The sequence below is a fragment of the Caenorhabditis remanei genome, chromosome I, assembly GCF_010183535.1.
Source record: "Caenorhabditis remanei strain PX506 chromosome I, whole genome shotgun sequence".
Taxonomy (NCBI): domain Eukaryota; kingdom Metazoa; phylum Nematoda; class Chromadorea; order Rhabditida; family Rhabditidae; genus Caenorhabditis; species Caenorhabditis remanei.
In genome coordinates this window covers 17,101,144-17,124,069 of record NC_071328.1, presented here as the reverse complement: position 1 = coordinate 17,124,069, position 22,926 = coordinate 17,101,144, and the positions used below count along the sequence as shown (strand labels likewise).

At 40.2% G+C, this 22,926-nt stretch overlaps 4 protein-coding genes across 4 annotated transcripts; 3 read left to right on the top strand and 1 right to left on the bottom strand.

Annotated features, from left to right (window-relative positions):
• Positions 1 to 204: 204 nt before the first annotated feature.
• On the top strand, positions 205 to 13,108 carry GCK72_003591 (uncharacterized protein; the record flags this gene model as incomplete). Its single annotated transcript, XM_003107334.2, has 23 exons — positions 205 to 330; positions 384 to 577; positions 742 to 1,123; positions 1,900 to 2,163; positions 2,207 to 2,379; positions 2,428 to 2,695; positions 3,013 to 3,133; positions 3,918 to 4,288; positions 4,338 to 5,053; positions 5,750 to 5,861; positions 5,911 to 6,063; positions 6,651 to 7,265; positions 7,309 to 7,590; positions 7,929 to 8,882; positions 9,386 to 9,492; positions 9,702 to 9,770; positions 9,815 to 9,939; positions 9,987 to 10,340; positions 10,873 to 11,008; positions 11,052 to 11,183; positions 11,752 to 12,034; positions 12,088 to 12,503; positions 12,946 to 13,108. 23 exons carry the CDS (start codon positions 205 to 207, stop codon positions 13,106 to 13,108), a joined length of 6,516 nt encoding a protein of 2,171 aa, XP_003107382.2.
• A 2,077-nt stretch (positions 13,109 to 15,185) lies between these two features.
• GCK72_003590 (uncharacterized protein) lies at positions 15,186 to 16,174 on the top strand (the record flags this gene model as incomplete). Its single annotated transcript, XM_053724136.1, has 2 exons — positions 15,186 to 15,661; positions 16,051 to 16,174. Coding segments are annotated over 2 exons (600 nt in total), but the record flags the coding sequence as incomplete, so codon positions are not given.
• Positions 16,175 to 18,413: 2,239 nt separating this feature from the next.
• Positions 18,414 to 22,009, top strand: GCK72_003589 (uncharacterized protein; the record flags this gene model as incomplete). Its single annotated transcript, XM_053724135.1, has 8 exons — positions 18,414 to 18,437; positions 19,353 to 19,446; positions 19,728 to 19,822; positions 20,735 to 20,904; positions 20,953 to 21,288; positions 21,334 to 21,448; positions 21,496 to 21,648; positions 21,722 to 22,009. The coding sequence occupies 8 exons, from the start codon at positions 18,414 to 18,416 to the stop codon at positions 22,007 to 22,009; spliced, it is 1,275 nt and encodes a 424-aa protein (XP_053592780.1).
• A 184-nt stretch (positions 22,010 to 22,193) lies between these two features.
• On the bottom strand, positions 22,194 to 22,761 carry GCK72_003588 (uncharacterized protein; the record flags this gene model as incomplete). Its single annotated transcript, XM_003107465.1, has 2 exons — positions 22,194 to 22,366; positions 22,581 to 22,761. 2 exons carry the CDS (start codon positions 22,759 to 22,761, stop codon positions 22,194 to 22,196), a joined length of 354 nt encoding a protein of 117 aa, XP_003107513.1.
• Between the last annotated feature and the right edge of the window lie 165 nt (positions 22,762 to 22,926).

Sequence of the window (22,926 nt, the reverse complement as noted above, 5' to 3'; positions counted from 1 at the left end):
TGTAATTGTGAAAAATAACAAAAATTTTACCAAAAACTCTCGCGGACTAGTTTTCTCTACTTAGCTATTTTTCTCTTCCATCCTGATTTTTTCATTGAAATAACGCATTTTCTTGCAATAAAAACAATTTTTCGTACTTTATAAATGCTTAAATTACTCTGATTTCTGCATTAAAATATATTAAACTTCAGATTCTTTTTAAAAATGACGGAAAGGGAGAAAACAGCGGCCGTCCCCGCACCAGAAGACGTTATAGAAATGGACGACTCGTTTTCTCCGCAGTTTGTGATGGAAGTCAATAAAATAAAAAGTCATATTCGAAAACTTGTGGTGAGAAATCTCTACTTGAAGCTCACTAGTTGATTTAAATTTTAAATTTTTAGGAAGATAACCCGACTCGTAAATTTTTTGCCCCACTAACATCTAATCTCGGTGATAATACGGCGATATTGCGCATACAATTCAACAATATGATGTCAAAAATGGAGGAAAAAGAGAAACAATCGCTTGTGAAGGAACTCATCAAATTAGTGCATCATGTCGCTGAAAAGAACTCGTTGGATCGCGTTTTTGTCGCGTAAGTGAAGAAAAAGTTTTTGAGAAATAAATAAAAATTGTTTAGAATAAAGAAAAGCTGAAAAAGCTTGTAAAAACTCAATATTAAGCATTTTTCCAACAAAAATATTCAAAATATTAAGTTTTTCCCAACATTTAAAAGAAATATCCTTTAATTTTTTCCAGAGCCAGCTACGAACGTGTCGTTGACACACTCCTCCGATTCGCCCACGAAAAAGAAGTGATCACAACAACACTATGCGTCGAAGGACTCATTATGACATCAGATTTCCGTCTGTGCAGTAGAATTTGTCAAGAAAAATGGAAATTCATTTACGAATGTATTCCAACAATCGATTACAAGGGAATTCGAAATATTCTTCGATACATTTTGGAGTCCCAATTGAGAAGACTGCCGTATACTTTGTCACCAGAGAAAGTGAACGAGTTGAGGATTGTGGAGAATGTGATATTGAAAATTGTTGATAGAGACTCGAATCTGATGCCTCCGTTGATCACTTTATCGGAGATTATGAGGGGAATGCCGAAGCAGGCTCAGATGTTACCGGTAATCATTTAAAGGAGGGTTCCGATACTTCAGAAAATTCTAAGAAACTTTCATCAATGGAGCATATGCCGAAAATCGCTCTAAACGCCACAATCCCCGATCTACTGACTCAAAATGAGCCTTCATGGAAGAGTTTTCCAACGCGAGTTTTCTCCACCGTGTAGTTCTCTCGGACAAAATTATTTCTCAATTCCTCGTCTCCTGGCTTTTTTTGCAATATAAATTCAAAAAAAAAACACAAAAATTGTTGAAAAAGCAAGGAAACGAGGAATTGAGAAATAATTTTGTCCGAGAGAACTACAAAACTCTCGTGGGAAAACTCTTCCACGAAGGCTCCTTTTGCGTCAGGAGAACGGGAATTGTGGCGTTTAGAGCGGTTTTAAGCATATTCTCCATAGTTGACCGGAATTCCATGATTTCCGGAATCCGGAACCGGAATTAAAAAAAACTAGAATGTCGAATTTGCTCAATTTTGCAAGACCAAGTCATTTTTTCGACTGTTTTTTAACGATTAATAAAGTTTAAAACTAGTTTTAATGATCAAAACCGAAAAAAAGAAGTACTGTAGTCGTCTTTTGAACTCAAAAGTTAAAAAATTTCAACTTCCGTGTTCCGGAAATCGAAAACTCAAAAAACCGGAATTCCGGACAAACTATGATTCCGGACAACATATGATAAAAGATTCTTAGAATTTTGTGAAGTATCAGAGTCCGAAATAAAAAATACGACTTCCGTCCTCCTTAAAATTAATATTTTCCGATTAATATTATTTCCAGAGACTAACCGAAAAACTCTCCAACCTCTCATCTCATTTCCGTCCAATCGCCGACTTAACACATGTCTGCAGTCGTAGTTTCATCTACCCCATCCCATCACATCCAGCCTACTACCCACCTACATCATTCTGGGAGGATTTTGGACTGAATGTGAATAACACCTTCGTCCAGAGCCATCATATGCTTCCATACCGCCCGGAACATAAAGCCAGTTGTCTGTATACTCTTTATATGATAGTGAGACAACCGAATGGCAAAGAATCGGTAGGAATACTCTGAAATTCTCTTACTCTGAAAACATTTCTAGTTACATCCACAAAACAAATCGAAAACAAAACAACACTGGGAGATGCTGGTAGCTGTGATGATGTGTGAGGCTATGGGTGAAGCAGAGGTTCTTCCTGAAAACGAGCCGATTCCGAGATATCAGTGGGATAATATCACCAATCTTGTGATTTATGGAATGCAACATCATTTATTGTAAGGGGGGGGGACTCCGCCCACTTTAGACAAATATTCCAATTTCAGAAGTCCTCAAAGTTTCTTCAAAACAGTGTGGCGTCTCTTACGTCAATGCAAATACACACGAGCCCGTGACGAGGTGATGTGGATTGTGTTCCAAGTGGTCAGCTCACTACCAAATGCCATTCGTTTGGATGATGCGATACAAGAAATTGTGGATTTATATAATATTCTATTCGATGGCGACGTCGTTTGGATGGGTGCTTCTGATCATCCAGCACTGTTTGCAAGGTTTCTGGCTGCCGCCGGGACATGGATGTTGCTGACTAAAGATGTCAGTGGTGATCAGGGATGTGCCAAAAATTATTTCGGTTTTCGGTAGTTTCCGAAAAATTAGAAACTATTCGGTCGGAAAATTTTTCGACAAAATATTTTTTTTGTTGATTTTTTCTTTATTTTTTTCTGAATTTGTACTCAAAATCATGTTACCGGAGTCTTACCTTAAAATACTTATACAATTAAAAAAAAGTTTTCATATAAGTAAAACTCAAGATTTTAGCTTCCGAAAAATGTTCGGGAATGTTTTTACGCACAGCCCTGGTGGTATTGCCTAATAGCGTTCTCATGCTAAATACATGTGAAAATTTTCAGTTCCCCGACAAGATGCCACCGCCAAACGACACAATCAAAAGTCACATCCGCTTCATTCAAGACGGTGCCGACAATTTCGATTCGAAGAATACGGCAATGTTGGCGGTTTTGGCGAATGTTTGTGAGTTATGTTTTCAGTGTATCGAGAAGTGCGTCTGAAAATGAGCAATTTTAATGGGTATTTCCGAGATGAAAATGAGTATTTTGAGTTGAACATGAAAATTTCAAGTTTTCTCATAAATTGAAAATTTTGAGGTTAAAATGGGCGGAGTCTGAATGTTATAGCAATTTTGTCCGAAAAATAAGTGAAACTTGGAGATTTGAGAACTTTTTTAGCTGAAAAGGGGAGGGGGCGGAGTCTATCGATTTTGACGGAAAATGGTTGAAATTGCTGTATTTTTACCCCATTTCCACCTCGAATTTTTGGTTTTTTAAGCTAAAATGAGCAGAGTCTCACAAAATAACAAGACTCCGCCTCTCAGAATTTATTGTTGAACGGAAAGTTGGAGATGTAAACAGAATTACAGATAAACGAGTACATGCAATGATTTTTCGAAAAGAATAAACAATTTTGTGAAAACGAGAGAAAATGAGGGCATTTCCTTGCCAAATGAGGGAAATAATAATAGAGACCCGAAGGAAAAATTCCTGGGAAAAGGGCGGAGCCAAGCGCGGTAATTGGTTACTGAAAGTTAATTAGCCACTGATTAGCCAATCAGCGCGCTTGGCTCCGTCTTTTTCCCAAGAGTTCGTTTCCCAGGAGTTGATAATAAATTTTTGTGATTAATAAAACGTCACAACAAACAGTCATAAAAACATAAAAATGTGTGAATGCGTCATTAGACTAACAAAGAAACGGTAGATCAATTTTTAACATTTTTTGCTGAAAAATTCATAACTTGCAGATCGAGGCGATACAAAAGTGGGAAAAAACGTCTTCCCCGCAATCGTCCAGACAATCGATGCTCCATCAGACCCCGCCCACCCACTATTCGAATTATCGTATCAACGAAAAGCGGCGAATAGTTTCTCGGTGTTCTCCGCCGAATTCCTCGATGCGTTGACACTACGCTCAAAAAAGCAGTTGCTGAATTCAGTTTGTCACTTCCTTCGCCAATTTTCAGCCGAGAAGCTTCCAAGTCCATCTGTATTCGAGATAATTGCGAGGATTTGTCTCTCGGAGGATTGTGAAGCGGCGATAAAAGATCTGGAGTCATTGGCGCAGAGATCCCTGGTGGTTTCAAGCACTTCTGATAGGGGTTCCGTTGAAAATCAGGTAATTTTCTTCAGGAATAACTATAAACTAACCACCTCAAAAGGTTCAGAACATTCAATCAAAAGACCAATGTCACTTTCTCTTCGACTTCCTGGCCTACCGTATCCCATATCACTATCGATACTCGAAATACCTCACAACATTCCACTCGCTCTGTCATTATTTCTCTTTGCATATCGTGAACAATCCTCAAAACCATCAAATCTATCGACTCCTCGAGCAATTCTTCTTAAGACGAATGTGCTGGAAGTCATTCCATGAGAATATCCAATGCTACACGTCTCTATTTGGTGCTTCATCGAAAGATAACTCACTGATGAGATTCTTCTTGCATCCCAGGACCTTTACAGTGCCGGTGGATCAATATCAGTTCCCACTGAATCCTGAGATGTTCAAAATGTCAATATACGCATTTCTGAGAGCTATCAAGATTACTGGTCAAGAGGTTGTCACTGAGGGAACAATGCATCCATATCATGTTGCCGGATATGGATGGCCTGAAAAATCCACGTCATACTTCCCCAAGTGGGCTCTCGAGATCATTAAGAATACTGACGCTACGAAATTGCTGCCGAATTATGAGGAGATTCTAACAAAGACCCGGGAAACCGCACGTCTTCATCCCTCACTGACACCCAATCAATTTGTGATGCGATATGGTGATGATCAAGATCCGACGACATTCTATTGTATGATGGCCGTGTTGTTTAAATTTGCATACGCAGCGGTCGATAGTAAATGGGATATTACTAGCGAGTTTTATGAGTGAGTGTATGGGGATTAGATGCCATACTTGTAAACCGGGCCGGCGTGTAGTTCGCTTAGAACTCAATATTATGAGCTGAAAAATATACCAAAATGCAGATCTCAACGAGTTCTATGTCCGTGTCCTACTATGGCAATCCGTTAATGTGCCGCGGGTCGGGCTAAAACGGATTTTATGCCATTTTTGCGGTTTTGACCCTTTTCTCGGCCCGCGGCACATTAACGACTAGCCATCCGTCCAGTAGTAGGTCACAGACCAGATTTGCTTGGAATTCCGACTTCCGAGTTGCGGATAAGGAAATTCAGTTCCGACTTTCCGTCATTCCATCACTGTAGAATTTACGGTAAGTACATTTCGCAGAAAAATTGTCTAAAAGGACAGAAAATAGGCTTCCGACTTCCGACTTCCAATTTGAAAATTTTACTTCCAACATCCGACTTCCGTTTTCGGATTTTCACTTCCGATTTCCGACTTCCGTTTTTGAAAAAATCACTTCCGCACAACCGGGCTAGAATGTATTTTTTGGTCATTTTCGCGTTTTCGCCCATTTTTCCCGGCCCGTAGTAGGTCACAGACATAGAACTCGTTGAGATCTACACTTTGGTATATTTTTCAGCTCAAAATATTGCGTTTTAAGAGAGCCGGCTCGGTTTGCAAGTATGTTAGATATATCTGAAATAACTGCTTGATTTCAGAGTATTGGAGAAAAAGTCGCCGAAAGATATTGTGGTGATGGGCAACTACTTGATCGACTATATAATTGCGGATGTGAAAACGCAGGATTGTAATGAGCAGACTTTCAAGAATGTAGGCACTGTTTCAAATTTCAGATTTCAGAAAAAAACTTCATTTTCAGATCGCAAAGGCCGCCGCAGTGCTCGTGTTCACTCATCAGATTCAACGGGCCGATCGATTCCTGCTCTCTTTGATTATGCACCCGGGAAATGATGAAGATGCGTTGATTTGTATACAAATTGCGAATGAGTTCATTTTGACTACGGAATTTCAGGTGAAAAATTGGATGTATAGAGTTTTGAGTGCTTCTGGAGCCTCTGAAAGGAAGACTGAAGTCATATTTTTATTTCAGAAAATTCTAAGCAACGTTCATAATTGTAGCATATACAAAAGATCCCTCTAAACACCACAATTCCCGTTCTCCTGACTCAAAATGAGTCTTCGTAGAAGAGTTTTCCAACGCGAGTTATTTCCACCGTGTAGTCCTCTCGGACAACATTATTTCTCAACTCCTCGATTCTTCGCTTTTTCAACAATTTTCGTGTTTTTTCAATTTATATCGCAAAAAAAACAGCGAGGAAGCGAGTAATTGAGAAATAATTTTGTCCGAGAGGACTACACGATGGAAATAACTCGCGTTGGAAAACTCTTCCATGAAGGCTCATTTTGAGTCTGGAGATCGGGAATTGTGGCGTTTTGAGCATGTGCTCCAATGATGAAAGTTTTAAAGAATTTTCTGAAATATTGGAATCTGCTATTTGAAAAATATGACACTTCAGTTCTCCTTTAACCCCTTCTGAGTGGTTTTGAAGCTTCTGAATCCCCCAAAACGCCCTGACTTCCTTATTCTTCTTCTTATAGGACCGAATCCGTTGGTTCTATCAAAACGTTCCTCGAAAAGATCAACACCCCGACGAATACATCAAAGCGATCGTGAAATATCATGACGCATTCCCTGAATTCGAGGCTTGTGAACTCGTCAGCAAGTACGACAACTCTACGAATCCCCACATGCCAACGTACTACGGATGTCTCATCGAACGACTGCTCCCGATTCTCGATCAATTTGTGTACGTGGCGTTGGAACAACAAGGATACAAAATGAATCCACAAGTACTTCAAACCGTTGCAATGTTCTATAAGTATCATGCGATGCCGATCCATTTCATGTACTCTGTTCTATTCACTTCTCATGGATTGATGTCGGGTCCCGATGCGAAATCATTTGTAACAACATTCGCCGCACAAATTGAAGAATGTCATTTGACAGAGGCATTCGAGAAGTTCAATCATCAGAAGACGTCGTGTGAGCAATTGATGATGGAGTTGCTTGATCGACTATCAGCGAGTCTTGATTTCATTCTGACACCTCCTCCGTTTGTAGCGAAGAACTGGAAAATGGCTGAGCTGCCGCCAGGAGCACAGACCCTGTATCTAGCTTGTATAGAAATCATGGCTAGTCCCCATTCCCCGGAGGTAGTTATTCAATGGCTCCCTTTCTTCTATCCGATATTTCCAGACTCTGGTAACTGCTATGATCAACGTAATGCAAATGAAACCACACCTCCGTCCACTCAACCTTCTCAACCTCATTGGTCTCCTCATCACCGCTCTACCATCCACGTATTCAGATGCACTCCACGAAGAATTCATCAATGTGTTCAAGAACGGTGAAACAAAGTGTCTGAAATTTGAGGAGATTGTGTTCGATAATTATGAGGAGAATCTACTGTTACATCTGCCGAATCGAGCGAGATCAATCAATATGATCACACAGATTTATTGGACGCATTGTAATTTGGTGAGAAACGAGAAGAAGACTGTAGAATTAAAAAAAAAACATCATTTTTAACAAAGAAAATGCGCTGAAATTTTCGAATTTTTGCCCAAAATCATTAATTTTTCATCAATAATTCATATTTTCAGTCTTAACCAAAACTCTAGATTTTGACTGAAAAATCATTCAATTTCGGACAGAAATTGCTGGAAATTGTTTGTTTTCAATCATTTTCAGTCAACATCGCTGAAAATCACCGAATCGTTTCTAAAAATCCTATTTTCAGCCGGAAATATTCAATTTCAGATGGGAAACAGCAATATTTCAGAAAAAAAACATAGAACAACCCTGCCAAGTTTCAGAATCTTCTTAATCCATTTGCACAAGAGCAAGTTCCAAAGCTCCTGGAACATGTGAAGACCGAAAAGGACCTCTGGTACACCCTCCGTCTCGTCATGCCGATTCTCCGTCGTTTCTGGGATAATTGGGACACGGCGAAGCAGATGAGATCACTTCGGGAACGATTCGGACCTCTGTTCATCGTCAAACTCATCATTGAAAAGTTGGGATCGATGGCTGAAGAGGGCGTCGGATTCGAGCACGAACAAGCGTTCTGTGATCTCTTTTACAATTGTAAATATGTGTTTGCCGGAGATTTTCTGAGAGATACAGCTATTACTGAGTTTGCGAAGCTGCCAGAAAGTATGCGGGAACGACTGAAATTTTATGTGTCACAATCGGAACCAGCACAGCAGAATACGCCGGAGAGGGAGAAGTCACCGGAGAAATCGAAGGAGGAGCAGAAGGAGCAGGAGACGGCGCAGTCCTCTGCACAACATCATCCACAAGATTCACAACAATCCACGTCATCAATGACACAACAACAACAACAACAACACATGCTCCAGCAACAGCAACTACAACAACAACAACAACAGTTACAACAGCAACAACAATTTCAACAACAACAGCAACAACAACAAGTTCTCCACAACAATCCGCTATCCCAACTGATGCCTCCACCCCAACAACCCCTTCAACACCATCTCCATCATCCGCAACATCAAATGGATCACCATCAAGCGCCGCCCACTCCGGCTCCACCCACTCCTCAACAACAACATCATCAACAAATGGCAATGGGAATGGGAATGGGTGGAGGGCATATGACTCCACAATATCCAGGGGCAGTGTTCCATCATCCACAGGGACTCGGTAGTCATCCGATGCAGCAGTATGGAATGCAACATCACTTACAGCATCCACATCATCCACATCATCAGCAAATGCAAGGGCAAATGCATATGAATCAGATGGTGAGTTGAAGGAGGACTGAAGTCTTTTTTTTTTCTTTTTTCAGATTATGATACTTCTGAAATTTCTAAGAAACTTTCATCATTATAGCATATGCTTAAAACCGCTCTAAAAGCCACAATTCCCGTTCTCCTGACTTAAAAGGAGCCTTCGTGGAAGAGTTTTCCCCCGCCGTGTAATTCTCTCGGATAAAATTATTTCTCAATTCCCTGTTCCCTCGCTTTTATCAACAATTTTCTGTGTTTTTTTCAATTTATATCGCAAAAAAGCGAGGAAACAAGGAATTGAGAAATAATGTTGTCCGAGTGGACTACTCCGTGGAGAAAATTCGAGTGGGAAAACTCTTCCACGAAGACTCATTTTGAGTCAGGAGAACGGGATTTGTGGCGTTTAGAGCGATTTTTAGCATAAGCTCCAATGATGAAAGTTTCGTAGAATTTTCTGAAGTATAGGAATCTGACCTTGAAAGGGGCGGGGCCTTCTCTCAATGTTCAATGTTTTCCAGATGCACGGAATGACACCTCAACAGCAGTATGCTTATATGCAAATGCAACAACAACACTATATGCAGCAACAACAGCAACAACACCATCATCAACAACCACCTCATATGTAGAAAACTAACTTATTTACTAAATTTTTATGTGAAATTCTGAAAATCTCATCTGAAATTATTACGTGTGTATATGATATCTACTTTTCATGTGTTATAAATAGGCTGTAAATTGATTCACTCATTTTTCTGTTCTCGGAGGTCAAAATTCCTTATTCTATTTTTTTTCATCCCAATCCAGATTTTCAGAATTAAAATTTCCTTCCAGATATCTCTATGTTCCGATGCCCTCAACAAGTGGAAAGGTGATCAGCTCGGATCTGTATGATTGTGATTGGTAGGTGTCAAAACACAATCTCCGTTCCCACATCAATTTTCCAGGTATTGGGGAGATTTGGACTGGAAATGGGCGGAACGTCTACTCCTTTTGTGCCCTGTCGGCTATTTTTTGATACGAGACAGTCGGAGTGACACTCATTTGTTCACTGTCTCTTATCATTCTCAAGGTGAGAGCCATTTTAAGTAAATGCCCTGCACTCCTCCTTTTCTCCAGACAAAGTCTATCATTCTCGCCTCTCGCTGGAAGACTCCCGACGGAATTTAGGCAGTCGACAGCCCTACGTGTCACGGGACTACCGTAATCTTGTAGAGATTATTGAGAGGAGTTTAGAGCAATCCCTAAACGGACAACAAGAAATGCTCCACTACCGACGTGGCCACGAAGCGGAAGCCGCCCGTGTCAACCTGACACGTCCACTAACAAAACGTGAACTCCTCCCGTCACTACAGTATCTCTGTCGGTACACTTTTCGCTCCGCCCCACAGAAAGCCACGCCCATCGAGGCTCCGCCCACAATTTTGAAGTATCTGAACGATTCGAAATGGATTATACCGGATTTAAACTATTGTGAGAAGCAGTTGAAATTGCGATTTGGAGGGGAATGATTTTATGATTTATTTTGAAATTTATGTGCATTTTATCTGAAAACGGGTCTCCTCTATCCATAATAAATTTTTTATACTAACATTTTTTTGTTTTTTTTTCTTCTTTTTACAGAAAAAGCAAAGTTAGAACCTAGTTATAACATATTTTTTCATTTTCAGATTTTTCAGACTTCAATCTTTTTATTCTTTTTATTCAGATGTCCTCCACCATTTTCGCACTCTCCTCGGGCACCCTACCCAGTGCTATTGCAGTTTTTCGGGTTTCTGGTAGGCCACGCCCCCTTTCAGTCCTCGAGAGGTACTTTTAGGACCACAAAGTCTTCCGGTACTTCGGCAGTTAAGCCGTAGGAAAATATGGACACCAAAAATGATGGAATACACAAAATTATATGATTCAGAGAGGAGGATTATCGATGAAGCGATGGCTGTGTACTTTCCGGGTAGAAAGGGGGCGGGGCTTATTCTGATAATAGTTTTTTTTCAAAAATATACAGGCCCCAAAACGTTCACTGGCGAAGATACCGCCGAATTTTTCCTTCATGGAAGTCAGGCGGTCGCCACGAAATTTGCCACGTGTCTATCTGAAATTGAGAATGTTCGAGAAGCGAAACGGGGAGAATTTACGAGACGGTGAGCTGGTATTAAGAAAGTCAGAAAATTCTCTATTTTTCAGAGCATTTCACAACGGAAAAATGAGCATTTCGGGTGTCCGTGGACTTGATCGACTGATAAGGTCCCGGACGGAAAAGGAGAGACGGGCGGCTTTTGGACAAATGCGTGGAGGTGTACGGGCGGTCGAGATACGGTATTATCGGAGTGAAACGGAGATTTTCTGACACGCCCACTTTCTTTTCGCAGATTACAGGGTTTTCGCGGGTTAAAATAAGCATTTCCATAGTTGTCAAAGCCCGGGCCGGTCCTTTTTGGAAAAATCGAGGTTGGCGCCAAAATTCAAATTTCAATTTTTTTCTCGAATTTTTGAATTTTTTGGCGAAAAACTTCCAATTTTCGACTATGATTCAGAATTTTTGATGAAAATTGAAAATTGAATAATTTCTATTTTTTTAAACATTTCTTTCAATTTTCATAAAAATCCTGAAATAGTCAAAAATTTGAATTTTTCAAAAAAAAATGCAAAAGTGAAGAGTAGAAAAAAGTACCAATTTTTTGGATTTTTTAAAAACATTTTTTGGATTTTAATTTTGAAAAATCCTGAATAGTCAACAGTTTGAATCAAATTTGACCTTTTTCCATCAATTTTTTCAATTTTTCAAACGCAAAACTAGAAAAAAGTGAGCGTGTCGTAAATCACAAGACACGACTATTGCGGGTCGTTGAAAAATGAAAAATGCCGGATTTTTCTCATTTTACAGCAAAAAATTGGTCCAAATTCTCTCAAAACTTTTCGTGATCATCGATTTCGGGGAGCACGTGGAACTTCAATTGGAGGAAGCACAACGAGATGTTTCTGAGATTCTTCAAGAAATCAATCGAATGATTGCTGCGTGGAATGGGGCGGAGCGTGCGCAACGTGGATTGAATATCGTGTTGTACGGGCGGCCAAATTCTGGAAAATCGAGTATTCTGAATCAGTTGGCACACGATGACGTGGCGATTGTCAGCTCGATTCCAGGCACGACGAGGGATAGTTTGGTGGTGAGTGTGTCTTGAACATTGGAGAAACGTGGGCGGAGCCTCCTGTCTTCCAGACGTCTCTCCAAATCAACGGTGTCCTGTGCCGCTTAACCGACACCGCCGGAATCCGTCGTCTCACTGATGACGTCATCGAAGCAGAAGGCATGCGACGTGCTCAACAACGTCTCGAATGCGCCGACATCATCATCGTCGTTGTCGATCCGGAATCCACAAGTGATGACGTGGCAGCGATTCTGAACGACGTGGAAGAGCTGAAAAGTGGCGAATCGAAAGTGATCATTGTGAAAAATAAGACAGATCTGAAACTACCGTATCCCGAAGTATTAATTGATTCGATGAAGAAATGCCACGTGGTTTCAACATATGCCACGTCATCGAATGGGTGTGAAGAATTGAGAAATAAGTTGGGAAGCCTAGTGGAGGAGTTGTGTCCGGAAGCCAATTTCTTGTTGGATGCTGAATTGTTGAGGTAGAAAAGAGAGTCTAAATCAATCAATTTTATCATTAAAAAATTCTCAAATATCTGGAATCATCTCCTATAAATTATATTTTTTTTAAAGAAAATATCATTGTGGGATTTTCGGTCAATTTTCATTTTTTGGGTGTTCACTGAATAACCTGACTAGTAAAAAAACTAGCAGCTTTCCCCTCACTACTCGCATTCATAATTTCCATTCCTGTATCCTCATCTTCATTTCACCCAAAAATATGACCCCCCCCCCCCCTCTTTCCCTAATTAATGATTCTCTCTCAGAAATCGTAGTATAACAAGAAAATTGGGGATTTATAAAGAGAGAGAGAGAGAGAGAGAGAAATCGGATACATTTCTTTGCTCATTTGACTCCTCCTCCTTCTATCCATGTATTCCCCTTCTCCTTCATTCCCGCCTTAAACTTCTTCTCATTTTGCAGAAAATGCTCAGATGAGTTGACATGCTCAATGTTATGTCAAGATGCTGCCATCATGTGCTCACACATTGAAACTGCTTTGGAATCGATCGGAGAGTTGACCGAGGGAATTGTTACCGAAAATGTGTTGGATGGCATTTTTAGCAAATTTTGTATTGGAAAATAGTTTATGTTTGTTGAATTTAATAAATGTTGATGACTACAAACTACAAACTACAAAACCTAAACTGAAACGGGAGGATGGGCGTGGCCGATTCAAGGTTGGGATTCAGTCAAAAATGCACAAAAGTTGTGAAAATTGAAAGTAAGTTTTACTGTAAGAACACAAAAAGTCAGAACTATGGAATTAGTGGGCGTGGCTTAAGCTAGAAGTCACAAATGAAATAATAACTTTATTCATGCGCTATAATATCGAGGAATAAGTTGATGGCCTAGAAATCCGAAATTTGGAAAACAAGACCCCCCCCCCCTCTTCCAAGTTTCGTGGTTTTTGCTGGTTTTCGGCGATTTTTTACTAACTCCAAATCTGTTAGCTTCAAAACATTTTGAAATTTCGACGGGCCCCTTTCAGAGTTGCACATGAATCTAAATCAAATTCATATTCAATCCTCTGCCAAAATATGAGAAATCCCATTAATCTCCACATAAAAATATAATAATTTTCCACTCGGAAATTTTCCACATAAACCAACAAAAAAGAAAGAACACATTACAAAATATAAATTGCCCATAAACCGAAAGAGCCAATTGCTTAGTGCCGTTTAGTGACTACAGACTACGAAAATAGGAAATGTAAGTATACTGTAGATGCGTATTTGTACAAAATTCTTCACTTTGCTGTGAGAGCATTGGTAAGAAGAAGAAAGTTGTATATTTTTAATATTTATGAATGATGACTCACAATATCACAATACCAAAACGCTTCTTTTTCTCAGGAATGGGAATGAAATCTGGAAGGAGACGGAGGACATACAAACACACAGACTCGTGAGAGTACTTGGAAATGGATATACATATAGCTCATTAATAATGAATGAATGAGTTGAGTTTTCTCAGGGTGAAGTGGGGTGAGCTGAAGGACACAAGGACACAAAGATGTACAGACAGACGGTTCTTTTAATTTTTGGACGCAAGAAAAAAACGTTTAGACTTTGAAGGGTGAAGATTTATTGTCTACATCATCAGCCCACGCGGATGACCTACAGACAGACGGCGGATTTGACAATGACAATGCGAACAGACCATACATACTTGTTAAGGATCGGCTTCAAAAAATGAACCAATTTTTTTCAAAAATTTTTTGGACTCTTTTAAGATTTTTCATCAAAAATGTGAACATTTTTGATGATTTTTCAGAGTTTCTTCTAATTCTGAATGATGGTCGAAAAATTGACTTTTTCGCGAAATGATTTGAATTCTGAACTTTGTTGCCAAGAACCCGGGACTTGTCAAGTAGACCGATTCAAAACCACCCAACTCGAAACCGACCGTATTAAGACTTCTAAACCAATATTTTGAAATTTTTGAAAATTTGGAGTTTCTGATAGAACAAAAACTCTTTTAGGTTTTTTCACAATCGCTTAATTGCCAAATCTCTTGAAAATTGCATACAGTAGGTCCCGCCCACCACCAATCTTATTCACTCTCCATTGCAACATACCGTACTTTCTTTGATACTTTCTTGCGAACTTATGTCCAAGTTGTTTCCGAAAGCTCATGCTCTCAAATAGCTTTTCCAGAAGATGTTCCCTTCCCAACATCTTCAGATTCTCTGTGTACAACACACATCTATATATTGTCGTTTTCCTTTTGTTTTACAGAACGTCTTCTCTTCCTCAAACAGACACACAAACACACTGCTCCTCCTATTATCGGGGGCGCTTGCCGAATGTATGTATTTATTTAACTAACACCCCGAAAAAAAAACAACACTCAAGCAGCTCCGTCTTCTTCTTTCTTTTTGGTTTGTTCTTCTTCTTCTTCTCCGTCCCTGAAGACGTGGAGGACGAGAAATCTAGGGATAGAGAGACGCAGAGAGATCGAGAAAAAGAGAAAGTGTCGAGTCTCTCTGGGCGTCTTTTCCATCCATCCTCTCGCTCTTTTTCTCTCCTCCCCAGAGCTCCCCGCACACACATACTTCTTCTTCTTCTTCTTCTTCTTCTTCTTCTTCTCAGCCACCAACACTCTCCATCTCTCTCCATTCCTCCTCACAGAGAGAGGAGCCACCCTCTCCGCCAGAATCGATGAGGCGTCCGACGACGACGACGTCTTCGTCGATGTCGTCCTCACGGATTCTGGAACACACCACGATTACGTCGTCAAAAATTATTGGGGGGAGTAGAAGAACACTGTTTTTCAATTATTATTCCTCCTCCCTAATCCTACTACTTCTATTATTATCATCCCTCATCCCATCCACTGACGCCAGAACAACGGTGACGGAAGGCGGTCAACCGCTGACCGAGCTTCTCAGCTCCCTCGACCAACCATATCCATGTGGACATGTCGTCGAAGCGGAGCATTTTCTATCCACAGCAGTTGCCTTGAAGTTTCCGAGACTTATTCAGTTGGCACACTTTTTTGCGAATCACTCCAAGAATTTCGATCCGCAACTGTTGGATAAGTCCTCCTTCTTGCCGTTTCCACCGTTTGAAGTCTCTTTTGCGAGAAGGACACATTTCTATGGATTGCAGTTGAATTGCACCGGTAATAACCATCGGTGAGTTGAAATTTTCACAAATTTTCAAAAAAATTGAGAATCGCTCAAAAAAATTTTGATTTAGTGGGTCCAGCACAAATTTATGAAACATTGTCCTACCGTAATCCCCAACTGTCAACATACACAGTCCATAAATTTCAGCCAATTACGGCATATAATCGTTCTACCATCTTATGACTTTTTAATACTACCTAATTTTCGTGTACAGTACCCCCTCTCCCGTGGAATTCTTAACATATGCGAAGTAAACGGAAACTAATCTTTTATCTCATTGGCGAGATTTATGTAGGCGGAGGGATTAGAGGGATAACGATGCGGGAGATTTGTCTAGTTTAGGACGTCTTCTGGAAAGAAATTTCAGTTAAAAATTCAATAGCACAAATTTTCAGATGGCTACCACGTCTTGTCTTCGTCTCACACGATCCGATCAACGCAAATCGAAAAGCGTATTTAACACTACAATTGGATCAATTCGATGTGGATATGTGCTCTGCCGTGAATTGTCATACGAAGGTTGGTGGACTAGTTTTTCTTTGGTTTTCTAGGCCAGATATGTTCAATTAGTTAAGAAAAAAACAACTGGTTTGAATATGTCACTTATTAATAATTGGTCATTATATTAGGTTCTTTCATACCCCGAACGCTTAGAAAAAACACATCCACGTCATTTCTGTTTTTATTGCAAAAAGAAAAATCTTCCCGCTTTATGAACCCTTCGCTTTCGAATTGCAAATTTGTGCTCCAATGGCGCAGCCGGTAAAATTGTTGTTCCTCATGAGCGTGTCCACCTGCACTCTCTGGTTCGATTCCAGGTGCCGCCCAACTTTTTTTGTTTTGTTTTTTTTTGGTTTTTCCTCAAAGCCTGTCAACTTTTTCGGCTCGAATTGAGGTCTAACCCGGGTCCCCGGAGACCATCTCCAGAGATTGACACTTTGACGAGAAGCGTTTTCTGAATTTCCGAAAAAAAATACCCAAAAAAATACCCCCGGAAAAAAACGGGGGGGGGGGGGGGGGGTTCGGATTTATTTATTTTTGATTGGCTCTGATCAAGTGATATAACAGATATTGGAGGGGGGGGGGACAACTAATTTACACTCGATTGATATTACACTGCTGTGGGGACACCAGGAGAGCTCACTCGCTTGGTTGACAAAATGTTTTCGGTTTTTGTTTGTTGATATCATGTCAGATGTGAGATGAGACTCTCGGGTCAACATGACCCGCGAGGAAAGACACGTGGAATTTATTGGGGTGCTGGAAAAATCAGGAAAAACGAAGACAAGGGTTGAAGAATCTGAAATAGGGTAATTTTACAAAATAGATGTTTCTGGATTCGAAGATTAAATCTAGTATAATATTAGCGAGGCGCAAATACGCTCCACCGAAATTGGCAGCTTCTTACGGAACCTTATGAGGATTTCGATGGAGCGCAGTTGTAAAAACTGTGGTGTGCTTATACATCGGAAAACGATCACCTAAGTAGTTTTTGAAATCGGAAGGCGATCTGCTCTAAATTTTTGAATCGGTTCAGGCGCTTCAAGTATACCTAATCTAGTTTAGATTACAGCCAGCTCCACACTACGAATTTAAGTAAAATTTAGAGGGATTTTTTGAAAATTGTTCTGAATTTCAACGTATATCTGGTGATCTGAAATATTATTCTTGGCTCTCAATTTTCATGTTGATTCAAATCATTAGCTCGGCACAGTTATTACAACTGCGCTCCACCGAAATCCCCTCTCTTTTCTCTGAGTCTCTCAATTTCGCACACAACTTTTTTCGATTTCGGTAGAGCGCGGTTGTAAGCATCGTGCAGTGTTAATATCTCAAGACACTTCCGAAGGCAGGTTAGAGTCTTTTCTTCTTTCCGCTTTGAATTAGGATATATCTTCCCCCGAAATATTGTCTGATGACGTGGATTCTTTGCTCTCATTTTCATCATCATCATCATTCCCCCCTCTTTCTTTCTCTTTCAAATGGCGCCTGAGCCTAAAAACGGATAATGTGATGCTGCTTCTCTCTTCCTCTCTCCATCTTCCGAAACCCCGGGGCCCCCTCTGTCCGCACGCCGCGCACGCAGTCTTCTATTGCAGAGAGGAGCAAAAAAGAAGAAGAAGAAGAAGGGGAATGCGATTTTACGACGACGACGAGATTTTCTTCTTCTTCTCCATCTTTTTCTTCTTCTTCTTCTTCTTCTTTTCCCCCATCATTTTTGCCCCCCTCCTCCTCCTCCACCGCGTCCTTTTCTAGGCATACACACAGGCTTTGTGAGCTCAACCAAAATGGGGCGGAGCTTATAAAGAGAGAGAGAGAGACACACGCTTCAATGGTCCCTCCCTTCCAGAAGGTCCCTTCTCAGTCCTCCACCAAAAAAAAGTGGAGAGGAGGGAAAATATGACTTTTTGAGATAAGAAGAAGAAGAAGCAGTGGAGGATAGAAGGGGGTGGTGTTCGGTGGGGAAGTTTTTTGGGTTGAGAGAGAATGGGCGGTGGAGCGAAGTTGCATGGTTGAGAACTTTTGGTAGAGAGTCTCAAACTCAAATTAAGAGGATTTTGAAGACCTTGAGAAAGACCACAGGGATGAAGATTCTGAAACAGATACAGAACACACAGATTGTTTAAAATGCAGTTGTGGGTTCTAGTTACTGTAGTTTGCTAGTCTTACTGTAATGGTCCTAATTCTAACAACTTTGACCGATTACAGTTGAAAATGTGTTGCGGTATCCCTGATTGTCCCATCACGTAAGTTTTTAATGGATCATACAGAACAAAGCCAGGTTTTTATTTTTGTAGTTGACAACTTTTTTGTACAAAATCTCCCTAGAGAGTTATGGTTATTTTAAGACGACAACTCAAAACTGATATTGGTCGATTTGAGGGAGACATTACTTTGTCGACACGTAACTTGATAAGGAGTGTCCGTACAAAAAGGTAGTCAACTACAAAAATTAAGCTCTACTTCTGATCTGTACGATCCATTAAAAATAAACTTTGTGAAACAATCAGTATAACCATCGCACACTCTTAAATATGGACATTTTCAACGGAGAACGGTCAAAGTTGTTAGGATTACCGCCATTACTGTAGCTATGGGTTTATTTTGTCTACCACTCGTTTCAAAATTTTCGTTTGTAGCGTTTTCATACAAATTTGCTGAGTATCGACTTCCAAAACTCACCCGAAGTTTCATACCGCAGTAACATTTTTCCTATAAATTTGGAAGGTTACTGTAGGTAACTGTTTCGATAATGAGGGATAAAGGTCTGTAACAAAATCAGCTGGTTCAACTGACTCCTGGATGCTCCAATTATTAACGCAAATTGAATTACTAATAATCACGATATGGCAAACGATACCAATGCGAACACGCTCTAATGAGAAAAATATGTGGAAATGTAATATTTTCGTGTATCCTAAAAATTCCTGTAGGAAAATAGTTTCAAATGTTCACCGCCACTTAGTGCGGACCACGTGTTTTTTTTTGCTAAAATTTTAGAGTGTTTACATAGGTATCGTATCGTGAATAATACTACCAACTCCTCAAAGATGATTTTCTCAGCAAGAGAGATTTTTTTCTTACTGTAGTTAGGATACTGTAGGTCCCCACTGTGGAGTCCGGTGAGCCTGTTTTAGTGTAAACCAAAGATTGTTTCAGAATCTCAAAACATCAGAAAATCATTTCTTTATTTCAGTGTACATGGACAGTTCACGGCGGTCTCCGAGTATCAGCCAAATCGTGTTGCGACAATGAAGACGTCGTCTTGTGTCGGACAGATGCGGAGAGAGGTCTGTTTATAAGTACGTTTTTGGAATGGCCCTACTAATTTTATTTTTGGTTTTTTATTTTTTATTTGCTTAGATAATGCAGTGAGCACTTAAAAATAGAAATTATCATTTTTATTTTTGTATAATATTATTTTTGTTTCTAGACTACACTACTAACCAAGTTGTATTGTTGCTATTTTCTATTTTATGGGAACCTCCGCCCACTTCAAGACATTGGGCGGAGCTTCCTAGTAGTGTTCGAAAATAAGTGTTTTGTTATTTAAAAATGAGCGAAATTCCAGGCCGCCACATGCTCTTGGCCTTCAACTCGATATGTGCAATCATCTGTATCGGATTGATTCCAATAGTCTGTTATCAGAGGAAACGGCAACATGAGGTGAGTATTTATAGTAAAATGCTAAGCAGCTCTTGGATTGTGATAGCAGATTATATTTTTATCTTCATTCTGTAATCTGTTAGCATTACTAAGTACAGAAGATCATAACTTGCAAACCGGGCCTAGAGCGTAACTCGCTTCAAACCCAATATAATGAGACCAAAAATATACCAAACTATAGATCTCGGCGAGTTCTATGTCTATGATATAATACGGGCCGGATAGCTACTCGTTTATGTGCCACGGGCCGGCCTACAATGAGTGTTTTGCATCTTTTTGCAACCTTCTGAATAGGTCCATAACAGTGTCAAATGTAGTTCAATATCGTCACAATTTAGTTCTGCAGATTTAAAAAAACTAATTTTGATCATTTTTCTACACCACCTGGGTTACTGTAGATATTCAAGAAGGCCTTTTTTGAGGACAATTCGAAGATGAACCAAATAATTTATTGTATTTCGGGTTCCAGAAAACCGTTCCGATTTTATCCCGACATGTATTTTGCAAGTCTGGTAATACCCAGACTTGCAAAATATCGGCCCGGAGTCAAAAATGTGCACAATTTTTACACAAAATCTTTAGAAAATATTTGAAGTTTTTATCAAAAATAGTAAAAAATTCTGTGTGCGCTTGAGTTTTTATCGGTTTTTGAAAACATTGTCAAAAATTTAAAATTTTTGTTCTTAGAGCCGGCCGGCCCGTTGCAAGTCTGGCTTAATTTTAGCCCGACATGTGACAAGTTTGGTAATTCCTAATCCAACAGTGCCTGAGAATATGTGATGAGAATATCCAGTTATCCAGTTAATGAACAGTAGATGACAATGTGCCATGGTCTTCCCACTTTGTAATTTGTAGTCTAAGACCTTTATAACACCGAAGTCTCATCAAACCACCTAATTTCAGTCGTTTCAGGCTCGTGGCTGGGCTCTAATGGAGCTGTTTCTCATCGGTGCCTCCATCCTCTACTCGGTCCTTTTTCTCGATTTCGTTGCACCGCCCGAGTACGGTTGTTGCGTGGCAGTGTGGCTTCGTCAAATCGGATTCTCGATTTTTTATGGATCAATTGTGCTCAAAATTTATAGGTGAGAGAAAACCGAAAACATTCAAAACTATACAACTTTCATTTCCAGGAATCTCCAAGAGTACCGAGTACGAAAAGCGCAACATGTGTCAGTTCGAGAGCAGGATATGCTGAAATACCTCGCTGCCATGCTAGCCTTGACGATAACTGGTCTCATGGCTTGGACTGTCGGCTCGTGGGGTGACACTGCGTTGTGGAGAACCGCGTGGCCACAATGTTTGATGCAGGGATGGCATGTGATATGGCATGGATACGAGTTGCTTTTCCTGCTCTATGCAGTTAGATTATGCTATAAAGCGAGAAATAGTGACTGGTTGGAGCGGTGGCAGTTCACGGTGGCTGTGTGCTTAGAGGCAGTCATCACATTGATGGCTAACTTGATTAGGTGAGTTCTGAAAATCTGGAAAATTTTGGAAAATCTATTTTTTAGGTATTCTATTCGAAATTCTGGACGGGCGGATACATTATTCATTGTATCTTTTGTTCATCTTCAATTAACGGTTTCGGTGAATATTGTTATCATTGTGGCTCCTAAATTTTATTTGGTATGTTACGAAAATCTGAAATTCCCTTTCGAAACACTTATTTTCAGTCAAATGGTGAGCCGAGTCGACGATCAATGACACTAGGTGGTCACTCGGGACGTGCTCATCCGTCGTTGGCGAAACTTCGTGATAATATTCTAAACGGAACAATCGACTTTGCGGAAGTTCCCATCGTTGACATGAATCCCGAAGATATTCGGGTAAGTAGTAGCAGTTGTAGTCGGAAGTGACTCTTTTCCTGTTTTCTTTTCTCTAATCTTCTTTGTTTTCCAGGCAGAGCTAAAGCGTGTCTACACGCAACTACGCATGTACAAGTTGAAGAATTTGTATCAAGACAATCCGCATATTTCAAAAAAGCGAGGAGGCAAGAAGTGGAGCGATAAGAACACGAAGGCGGCACGCCGAATCTCGATACCGTCGTGTTCGCCGCAAACAAAACGGATAGAGGAGGACGAGAAGAGTGATCTGACAGTGGAGTCGTCGCCACACAACATCTATTTAAGCAATTTCAAAGGAGTAAATGTGAATAACATTGAGCAACACAATTCAGTTCGGGTCTAGAAGCTCACTTATATTTGCGCACTTTTCATTGTTGTTTTTCTGTTGATAATTCATCCGATGATATAAATATATATATTAATTTATAATCAAAATTCATTTATCGATTCAACTTTCATCTCGTGCGATACAGGAATTTAGATTTCAATTTCAACAAAAAGGTTTATCATTTCAAAGAGCAAACAACTTATGGACGTGGTCCTGGGGCTCCTGGACGAGCAGCAGCGGTACGCTGTCCGAAACGTGGTGGTGGGTTGCGGTCTCTTCTGGCCTCACGGGATCTGTTTCTGACGACCTTGCTGTGGATGGCGCAGGCGATGCAGTAGTGAAGCTTGTGGTAGAGCTTTGGAAGAGCGTATGCTGAAAATTGGCACTTTTCAGAAAATAGTTCAGGAAAACTCGATGAGAGTTTGTTTGTTGAAAACTGACAGACTCCGAATGAAAAAGGTTGTTTTCTAATTGAGACTAGTTCGAGATCATTAATTGAGAAAGACAAAGACAAGAAAACAATTACTGCAAAAAATTCGAAAAACCAAAGTAGGCACTTCATTTAATATTCGAAAATGTAACTCACCGGTGTATGCGGAAGCATCTCCGATATCTCTGACAGCAGCAGCCTCAACGATGTTTCGGACCACGAACTTCTTGATGGCCTTGTCCTTTGGACAGCAACGTCCGCAGTTGGTGCAGCGGATGAACGCGACGTGTCCGCGGTTCTTCTTGTTTCTTCCGTGGTTACGTCTCTTGAACGTCATTGTACCCTGAAAACACTAAATTACAGAAATCTTGCTGAAATACAACAAAAAACGAAGAACGAGAGAAAAAAAAACAATTTTAAATCAAAGTTGAAAACTTCTTGACTGAAAAATAATTTTTACGCAGTCAAAATCCTGAAAAGCATAGAAAAACTGATTCAGCAC